This window comes from Rhyacophila brunnea, unplaced genomic scaffold (genome assembly GCF_057557595.1).
Source record: "Rhyacophila brunnea isolate RB1 unplaced genomic scaffold, BYU_Rbru_1.0 scaffold_24, whole genome shotgun sequence".
NCBI lineage: Eukaryota > Metazoa > Arthropoda > Insecta > Trichoptera > Rhyacophilidae > Rhyacophila > Rhyacophila brunnea.
In genome coordinates this window covers 12,522,451-12,533,398 of record NW_028232904.1, presented here as the reverse complement: position 1 = coordinate 12,533,398, position 10,948 = coordinate 12,522,451, and the positions used below count along the sequence as shown (strand labels likewise).

The window sequence follows — 10,948 nt, the reverse complement described above, 5'->3', positions numbered from 1 at the left end:
TAATAAAACAATCCCTAAGGTCAGTGCTCCCCAACCGTTTTCGTGTCACAATGCACTGTTAAATTTGCAAAAATTTCATAACACGTAGAATACTTATGTACCAACGTAATACGTATTACTTTTTTTCGATGACGAAGATTTCTTTCTGAGATGCGTGGTGGCAAATGGTGGAAGGGTCTTTATTTCTTTTTCTTTTTATAGTACTAACTTGAAAATGTCCCTATGAGGCGGACGAAACCGAATGGAATTAGTACTATAAAATTAATTAACCATGCGCTTGCAAAATAATTTCAAATGTTATAACAGAAATAGAATATTAAGACTACTTCTAATTAAGAGTCCAAATAATTGGTTATTATAACAATTTTTACAAATAATATGCTAAGATTTAAATCCATTGACTTTATTGGTAGGTACTTGTTAGTATATTTTCGTTTCGCTCTCTCATTATTCAATAAATTACATTAATATAACAAATCGCACAACGTTGCATAGTCACGCAACAATATCTTGCAGCACACTCCCCAATCACTCACCGGTTGGGAAACTCTACCTTAGGCATTGTATTCTATGTTGTCTATGATTGTATGTGATTACACGATTTATTATTCGTTTTCAAATTCAATTAGCGATTGATTACACGTGCAATAGCTGCTTTCAGTGATAAACTACTGAAAGCGAACAATATAAAAATATGAGTTTGACAATAGTAACACACTTTATAGATTTTAATCTCTTTGTTTGTTATTCCAGCTATGTGAAATGTACAGTGCGACTTTTATATCAAGTCTTCTATGTCACGCAATCGTTACTGGAACTAAAACCCCCTCCTCCCATATTTACTTTTATTGCGCCAATAATTCAGTGTTTGTTTGATATTGCGTGGAGTTTTATTAACATTAAAATGCCTAAACCTTTGACGGAAGCAGACAAAGAGCATTATTTCGAATGAAGAAGTATTGTCAGGAGGAAAAACAAAAAAGAAAGCTTTAATTCCTCTCAATAGTGCCAGAGATAGAGTAACTGTTATGACAAGTAAACACGCAAAAACAACATGACATAACAGTGTCAGCTCATGCAGACTTGATATCAGTCGCTTAGTCGCTAAACCCACTCTGGAGGTTTTTTCAATTTCGAGTAAATCACGAAAAACTGTTTTGTGCATTTACGGTAATTTGACGTTTATATAGCGATTTAAACGTATGCTAAAAATGGTTTGAATCGCGATGTCTGATTGGTCGGTTATGTAGAGCGGATTTAGTAACCTGTTGTTTATCCTAGAGCAGATTTGGCGACGTCAATATTCATTTTGGTTTTTTGATGAAACAGGGCGGAATTTGAAACTCACACCTTGATAGGCTGATAGAATTATCGATATAGCACGTACATTCGTACATTCAAAATTAATTTCATTGAAAAATCGCCCAGAGTGGGTTTGGTGACTGAGCGACTCATATAAAAGTCGCACTGTACTAATTTATTCATAAATATTTTGATATATAAAGTCAAAAATATATATATATATATTAGCGTGCCTGTACGCGTGCATGGATTTATTGGCAGCAATAGTGCGTATTTTAAACCATCGTGACAATGACTGTTTACACGTAAACGTACTGACTGTCTCTACAATCTCATTTTTCAAGAGTAAGCGAGACGCGATGTTGTCATTTTATACTACTATCTGACAGGTCGTAAAGATCATTGCTGGCAGGTTTGCCACTGTCGTTCTACTGAGCAGGCGCAGATCAAAAAAATCCCAAATGTCACGTGAAAATTCAGAAGCTTCTGAACTTTTTTGATTCATGCATGCAATTTTGCAACAGCATACATGTTTACACGTACATTTTCTTGTTATGGCCGCCATAATACGTACTGCCAGCAGTAAATCCATGCACGTGTAAACGAGGTATAATACATTTATATTGATTACAAGGTTAATTATTTTCTCTTCTTTGTAAATAATTATGTATAAAATTTAATAAGATACCTAACCTATTTTCAATGGTCGAACACAGATTTCGAGAAGTCTTCATTGTTTAACAATAAGTCAAATAAATAAAAACAAATTATAACTAACTATTCAATAGATTTTAAAATATATTATTATAAAATACATTCAGCCATAAATATAATTTCTCCGTCACTGGCTATCAAATATTTAACATAAATAAATTGTTACTAGAATTCTTTTACAGATATATAAAAAAGATGTAACCTGCGTATCTATATCCTGCTAGATTCCATGGGCTAGTCATTATTATTCATTATGTAATTCTAATAGTAATAATTAGTCTATTCATTAATAGATGTCATTGGCAGTAATTAAAAACAATATCAATTTACGTGTGAATCTACTTAAAAAATTAATGATTACATTATGCAGTTTGCCGTATACTTTATCACATTTTGTACTAGTAACAGATGACAGTCTAGAATCGAGACCAAATGACACATTGTTTGTGAAGTAATTTGTACATATTTTACAAAAACATTATTATGTTATTCTGATATTCCAATTAGATTCAATAAGACCATTTGACATTCAGAACGAATTGATACTTGCTAACCATTGATATACTACTGGATGAATCATATGCTTCTTAAAATGACGCCTGATTTTCAGCGACTCGGCCAGTGTTAAAACTTACTGTTTTAATATCAGCGGACTTAACTAGATATAAGCTCACTTAATATTTGTCTCGAAAACGACCTGGCAATAATTATGAGTAAGCCCGATCTAGCTTGCATCTTACTCTAACTAATAGTCAGCGCATGACGACTTGCTCTGTCCGCTCAGACATGAATTTTTGCTAGCTTGCAAGCTTTGGGTTGCGGAGCCCTTAGGGTCACTATTCCAAGAACGCAAATTTAGTTTTACAGCCAGGGCAATACGGGTGAAATTCAGGAATCCATGTTAACGGTCTTAACGCATTATACCTACAAGGAAATATTATAAGACGATATTCGTAATATCTTCTTTTGTGGTACATTTTTAAAATGACACTTGTATGGGAACTAGTAGTATATCAATGTTGCTACTTTTGAATCATTCAGAATTCTTCTTCTTCTTGTGTTAAGACAATATCGTCTCTGTTCTGGCAGAACACACTAACTAGAGAATACTAGTTTTGAGTAATTTCACTTTGAAGTTGTTAAAATGTTTGAAATGGTCTATCATGTGAGTTTATTAAGTAATCATAAAAAGGATAACTTTCAAATAAAGACTGTTTATGTATTAAGAAGGTTTCCAGACGGTAAAAAATAAGGAACATTTTGGTATAACTAACTCAATATGTCATTTTTTCGAATTAGTGTCTTCTGCCAGAACAGTGATGATATTATATTTCTAACTTACTTACGAATTTTCTTCTGATTTTCCCCTCCCCGGTGGTTTTTATACAAATTAGGCATGTACAGTTTGAATAATACGAAGTAGTTATGCATATATGTAAAAAGGTAAATTACTTATACTGCTGAAAAAACAAAGTCCTTTTCATAGTGCTAGCATAGTAATTATCAGCGGCGAAGGGTGGAGGTAGACTGTTAAAATCCGCCATAAATAGTAAGCATCAAACTTTTTTAGTCATACGTATTTGTTTTTATTGAACCAAGGCTACAATTTACAAATGGTGTTGGTTAGTTTTTAAAAAATAAATTAAGCCCTGCCTAAACCAAAGTATAATAGATAAAAAATATTATTTTATTTATAAAATATCCAAAGTTATGTATGATTTAATTGAATAATTTTAGATGTTTTATAGATAAACGAGTATTTTTTGACTATTATCTATTATGGCTTGGTTTTTGCAGAGTTCGATTAAATTTAAAAAATTAACCAACACCATCGGTAAATTGCAGTGTTATTTCAATGAAAACAAATACGTATGACTGACAAAGTTTTGTGAGCACTATTTATGACTAATCTTAACAGCCTACCTCCACCTTTCGCCACTAGTAGTTATTATAGGTATGTATACGGCGAACTGCATACGTACAATTTTCCGGACACGAAAATTAAAACATAGTTATATAATAATCAATAATTCTGATTGCACATCAAGCAATCAAATTAGTCAATTTATAACATAGCTATAAGACATCTTATAGGTAAATTAATGTTTAAAAAAGTCAACTTAAGTAAAAATGTTCGTCGCTAGTTATTATTAATATTCTATCGATCAGTCGGCTGGTTCCTCGATGAATTTGATGTGTTTATTATAAGCCTCTCTTGCTACTTCCATTAAGTTTCTTTCTGCGGCCGTTCCTAGCTGAGCCACCATTTGCGACAGCTGTGAATCTCTGTCTTGCATCAGTTTGTACGGGTGGTCATATTCGATCATCTGCCCACGGTCCATCACCAGAACGCGGTCCGAGTCCATGACCGTGTTGAGACGATGTGCGATGGTCAGGACCGTGCAGTGGGCGAACTTCTGACGGATGGTTTTCTGAATCAGCGAATCGGTTCTGTAAAACAAAAAAACAAAGTTGTGACAACATTTATGTTTTACTAGCAGAAGTATACTCCAAAACCTAGATACAGTGGACGAGTTTGTATATCTAGGATAGACCATTAGTGGAAAAGGTGGATGTGAAGCAGAGTTAAGAAGGCGCACATCAGTGGCGAAGGGTGGAGGTAAACTGTTAAGATCCGACGTAAATAGTGCACACTAAACTTTCAACAAAGAATACAATTTGCAGATGGTGCTGGTTAGTTTTTAAAATTCAATTAAGCCCTGCCTAAACCAAACCATAATAGTTTAGGTATGCTAAGGGCATTCGACAAACAGACATTCGAGGATTCGACAAAAATAGTGCGAACTTTTTCAGTCATACTTATTTGTATTTGTTGAATGAAGAATACATAAATAATTACAGATGGTGATGGTTTGTTTTTTTTAAATTCATTAGACCCTGCCTACCAAACCATAATTGATAAAAAATATTTTTGAATCAATAAAATATCTAAAATTACGTATGGTTTAATGGTATTTTATATTTGAACAAATAATTTTTGACTATAAGGGCTTGAACAGACAGAGAGCGGTCAGGCGTTCTGCGTTTCGCGTTCTTTGTAGTGCTTTACATAATGTAGTCTAAATGCTAATAGATATCTATATTTGGCGACACATTTTTTCCAACTTATACGCGGTGTAAATAAGAATTTTTCCATTCTTGGTAATATTGACCTGCGTGTCTCTGATAACTATTTTAGAAATCGGAAGCATCAGTTGTTTGTTCTTCCAAGGGTGCAGAACTAACCTGCCAATTGAGAGAGCAATAACTCTGTTCAACCAAATCTTTTCGAATATTGATATATTTCACTTGCGTGACTTACGGATGTCGTTTTATAAATCCTTAAAATAGGGTCAATACTATTTAAATACTATTATTTGTAAATAGGAGGAAAATTCAAAGTGGCAATGGCTATAATAGAAAGGTTTATATACTCACTTAGGATCCACATTGGCGGTTGCTTCATCCAAAACGAGGACATTATTATTCTTGACAATAGCCCTGGCAAGGCACAATAGCTGCCGTTGCCCAGCCGAGAAGTTTCCACCGCCTTCTGAGACCATCTGAGAGAGAGAACTCACCGCCTGTTTCAACTCCACCTGAAAGTAAAATGATACCACAGTTATATGCATTCTTCGTATATTCACTTCACTATAATTATGATGGTCTGTAGCATTCTTCGATTTCGTGCGCATCATTATTGAGTCATGACTCCTTTTAAATGTCCTAAAAATATCTCTCCAACGATTTTTATATTCTGCCGTTTGCATAGGTCGTTTTGCAACTTCCAGTTTTCGTAATGCAAAAGTCAAAATAAAACCAAATCGCCAACTAGAGTGCGAAAATTATAAGTTGAAGTGTCATGACGCTGCGATATATTATGTAAAGATTGTAAGTATTGTAGTTCTCGAAATGGCCACGCTTCACCTTAAACTTGCCGTAGTCAAACTCAAGTCCTTGAAGTGCATCATTATTATAGATGTATAATTGAAGGGTACAGGGGAATAAGGCTAGATTCAGTTTTATTAAAATTTTCAGGAGACAAAATTTAAGATTGCAACACTCATACCAGACCTCTTTTATGCCACATTTTTCAAACTGGAATATCTCATGACTCAAAGCTTTTTTGCTCTTTAATGTTTTGACATTTTATAGAACACAAACTTTGCCACTAAATGGCATTCAAATCTCGATTTGGCAAATTTAGTGACTTCTAACCTTATTCCCCTGTACCCTTCCATTGTATTTTCACTGCATTTGTATGTTTATATTATCGTCTCTGTTCTGGCAGAACACACTAACTGGAGAATACTAGTTTTGAGTAATTTGACTTTGAAGTTGTTAAAATGTTTGAAATGGTCTATCATGTGAGTTTAGTCTATCTATCATGTATCTATAGGTCTATCAGAGTTTAGTCTATCTATCATATATCTATTGGTCTATCATGGACGTTCTACAGAATTGGCCTTGAGAATTGAAAATATGATTTTTTAACATGTGGTCCATAATATCTGGTCTACTAGTTAATATAAAAAGGTCATGTCAAAGTTGTTTGTGTTAATAAATTTGCTCTGTGACTGATCAGACTCATATTTCACATTAATTCCATCAGGGCTGTCGAAGACATAAATCATAATATATATTTATAATTTTAAATTTTTATTTATAATATATATTATTTAAGTTTTGTGCATCTAATGCCGGGTCCACACTGGCAACAAGTTAATTTGCTGGCAACCTCGTTAGATTTTACGATAATTATTGTAAAATTTCTTAAGCAATTATGGTAAGTATCGTAAAATTTAATGAGGTTGCCAGCAACTTGTTGCCAGTGTGGAAATGGCTTAATATCCACTGTGGTTCACGTAGTGGCATGGACCTGGGGTTAGCTAATTCAGGAAGTCAACACCCATGATAGAATTTTTTTCCAGTTTTGGTTGCATTATATTCCAAAACTCTTCTGTAAAAATCGTTTCCGAGTTTATAAATGGAAATTTCTCGGTGTACATAGTAAACAAACCTACGAATAAAAAAAGACAAAAAGGAACATACTGATTCATCGCAGTAAAATCTGGTAATCAAATTCGCCATTTTGAAAAGCGACGATTTTGCGTAAACAAATATCACGTGGTCTGTACGTGTGCGGCAAACTTCGAATGTGTTTGTAATTTTGTGCAAAGTGCGAATGTAATGTTTTCAAATAATTGATATGGATTAATTATACCATCGTATTATTTTATCGAAATCATAAACATACTATAATAGTATTTGAGTATCAACCTATGTTCAATTTGAATTGGGTTATAATAATAATATACCCGTATATATATCAATAGTATGTTTGCTACAAAATCCACCCAAGTTATCAGTACGTACTTGCACAGGTTTGATTAAAAACCATGATGAAATTAACATTTAAAAAATATGAATGCTTAATATTATTTTGACAGCCCTGTTTTCTGATCGGCTTCATCTCGCAGGTGTTCATAAAATAATAATAATTCTCAGCACGGCAGAAATTATCAGTAATAATAATAATATTTCTTGAAATAAAATCTCAATTATCAGTAATAATAATAATATTTCTTGAAATAAAATCTCCGATGATTAGTGATTTTTGCAAGATCAAATTGACATTGTTAAGACTCCTTAAAGGATGACTTTAAAATAAAGACTGTTTATTTATTAAGAAGGTTTCCAGACGGTAAAGTTTGAAATAAGGAACATTTTGGTATAACTAACTCAATATGTCATTTTGTCGAATTAGTGTCTTCTGCCAGAACAGTGACGTTATGTTCTCTTTTTATATTTTCATTTTTATCCCTTTTATTTATTACTTTTCTTTTTCTTTCTTCTTTATAATAATGTTTCATGTCATGTTGTGAACATCTTAAACTTATAATTTGTTATTTCCACAATATGTAAAATAAATAAATTGAATTGAAATTGAATAGTTGACTCTTTTCAATTACCATCATGATTTTAGTTTTCAACACACGAGAGATCCAAAAATTGAGAGTTGCGCAACGTGGCATGGAAAGGTGCATGTTGGGCATAACGCGTAAGGACCGCAGAAGAAACCAGTGGATAAGAAAGCAAACAAGAGTGAGAGATGTGATAGAGGTCACCAAATTGATGAAATGGCGGTGGGCCGGACATATTGCACGGCGAACGGACAACCGCTGGACGAATACAGTCATTCAGTGGTACCCGAGGGGCACTAAGCGGCCACAGGGGCGCCCCAAGACCCGCTGGATTGATGAACTTGTCAGGTTTGGTGGAAGTACGTGGCAGAAAAAAGCAAATAACCGAGAAGAGTGGAGGGAGCTGGGGGAGGCCTTCATCCAGCAGTGGATCGACCCCGGCTGAAAATATATATAATATATTGCAATAATAGAATCAAATAACAGACTTGCTAATTAACTTACGTCTTCAAGAGCCTGCCACAATGCAGCATCAGACTGCTGCTCGAAGGGGTCCAAGTTGTGTCGGAGACTGGCGGAGAACAGCATCGGTTCTTGGGGAATAATGGAGATTTTGCTGCGGAGCTCCTATAAACAAAAACAAAGAATATCATACACCAGATGAATGATAAAATAAATTTATTTAATCTTTTAGCCACAAGTTTCAAAGTCGGTAACCTTTTCTAATCCTGAATCTGTAAGTAGTTTTCCATCGTATGTATATTCATAAAAAAGCAAATCTAGTTCCGTTTTTTAATTAAATAGAATTAAACCAGATGTCGATTACAAAGTCGTTTATATTTATCAGTCGTTATTTTTTAGTATTTCAAGACTAACTTTAAACATTTTATTAATTTTAATTACATTAAGGGCATTGTATTTTGCAATTCGCCTATTCTAATTGTTTACCAATAAAGAAAATATTCTATTTGCATTCCTAAATGTGCTTTTTTGCGATTACATCAAATTGGTAGAATAAGGAAGTTACCAACTCTGAAACAAACAGCAATGTATACAGAAATTCAAATGATTTTTTGCACTGACTGTAACATGACTACAACAATAGATCGGTTAAATACCTGCAGCTTGATATCTTTGGTGTCCACATCATCGATTTTGATGACGCCTTCGACAATTGCCAACCTGAAGAGAGCCGAAATCAACGACGACTTGCCGGCGCCAGTTCTGCCAACAATGCCAACCTGAAAATATAATTATGAGAGTTGCATTTAACAAAGATATATAAATTTATATAAGATCATATCGTCTATCTAACTGGAGAATACTAGTTTTGAGTAATTTGACTTTGAAGTTGTTAAAATGTTTGTGAGTTTATTAAGTAATCATAAAAAGGATGACTTTAAAATAAAGACAGTTTATTTATTAACCCTTTATAGGGCAAAGGTCGAAAACGAATTATTTATCGACTACCTCATTTATGAGCTATAAGTCATACACTAAATATGGAAATATCAACCTTAGTGCTTCAAGACGTTGTCGAGAACGTTCTCTGGTTACGAAATAAGCCATCTAATATGAAGTGTACGTCAATCGCTCGCAAAACACTATTTCAACGATTGTTCGATGTATCAGCCATTGCGCGTTTGCGGTCGCGACTCGACGAATTCGCGAGTGATACTTGACTTTGCAAGTCATTTTGTTCCCATTTATATTATGTGTTGTGAAAAAAGGTATTTACATAAGTATTTAATATGCATTTATTTATCGATTTACATTATATTTTTTACAAATATATTGTGATAGAGTACTTGTTTCATCATTCTATTGCCAAGCGGGAAGTACATAACCTCAAATTTGCAATTCGCACGGCTGACTTCTAGAATTATTTAAAAAATAAAAAAGCGGCTTAGGCAGCTGTGTATAGTTATATTTTATTGTGAATATAGAATACTATCATAAATATATTTTAGTTTTACTCAAAATATTTGGGATCGGAAAAGTTTTCAAAATATCCGCGAAGAAATGGTGTTTTTTTGTTAGTTGTGACATCAATTGAATGCTAAAGTACTAAATTACTATCAATATTGCAACTTTCATGGGTTTGTATTGTATTATCTTTGACTGTAGAAGTAACATCATCATCAGCTGGGGTCTATCCACTGCTGGATGAAGGCCTCTCCCATCATACTCCATTTTTCTCAGTCATTTCGTAATATGGTAATGTTGTAGGTCGGTAGGTACTGTTACGATAATATTATGTTTTATTTTTGTTTCAGTTCATGAGTAAATCTAAGAAAAAGAGTGGTCGATGTGCTTATTGTAATACGGCTAGAGAGCCAAAACGCATATCTTATTTTTGTAAGCAATGTAATGTACCGCTTTGCATACTATGTTTTGAAAAGTATTAAGTAAATGGGTGTAAAAAAATAAAAAATGAATTGTAACTTTTCGTATGATTAAATAAATAATATGTACAACCATTATTTATTTGTTTTATTTGAAAAATATATATAAAAAAAAAAAAACACCTGAACGGGCACTGGTTGATAAAAAAACCATCATAAATTATTATAGTTTTTCCAAATTTCTGATAGATATTTTTTATTTTTATTTTGAAATTGTTTTAAGATATTAAATATCTCATGCAAAATGATAGAGATCGGTTTGAAATGAAGAAAAAAAGGCTTTGCCCTATAAAGGGTTAAGAAGGTTTCCAGACGGTAAAGCTTGAAATAAGGAACAATTTGGTATAACTAACTCAGTATGTCATTTTTTCGAATTAGTGTCTTCTGCCAGAACAGTGACGATATATAGCACCATCCTGAATTTCATTATTATCATCAGCTTGGGTTGAGTTAACGATAGATGATAGTCTCAATTAGGTCAAAATAGCATTTACGATATGAGTGTACTATGTATGTTAGTGCACTTTTCAAATATGCAAATTGTCAGCTCGGTGGACAGAGGAAAGATGGGGGGATATACATTGGGATCACAAATTACTTTAC

General features: G+C 33.4%; 1 protein-coding gene across 1 annotated transcript in view; it reads right to left on the bottom strand.

Moving 5' to 3' along the window:
* Window positions 1-2,462: 2,462 nt before the first annotated feature.
* LOC147069060 (ATP-binding cassette sub-family C member 4-like) overlaps window positions 2,463-10,948 on the bottom strand; it is a 124,358-nt gene continuing 115,872 nt past the window's right edge. Inside the window, exons 20-23 of the mRNA XM_085951514.1 lie at window positions 9,059-9,181; window positions 8,445-8,567; window positions 5,455-5,615; window positions 2,463-4,467 (exon numbers count right to left, since the gene is read on the bottom strand). Of these exons, the coding sequence (XP_085807640.1) occupies window positions 4,182-4,467; window positions 5,455-5,615; window positions 8,445-8,567; window positions 9,059-9,181 (693 nt within the window). The 3' untranslated portion in view covers window positions 2,463-4,181. The remainder of the gene's footprint in view (window positions 4,468-5,454; window positions 5,616-8,444; window positions 8,568-9,058; window positions 9,182-10,948) is intronic.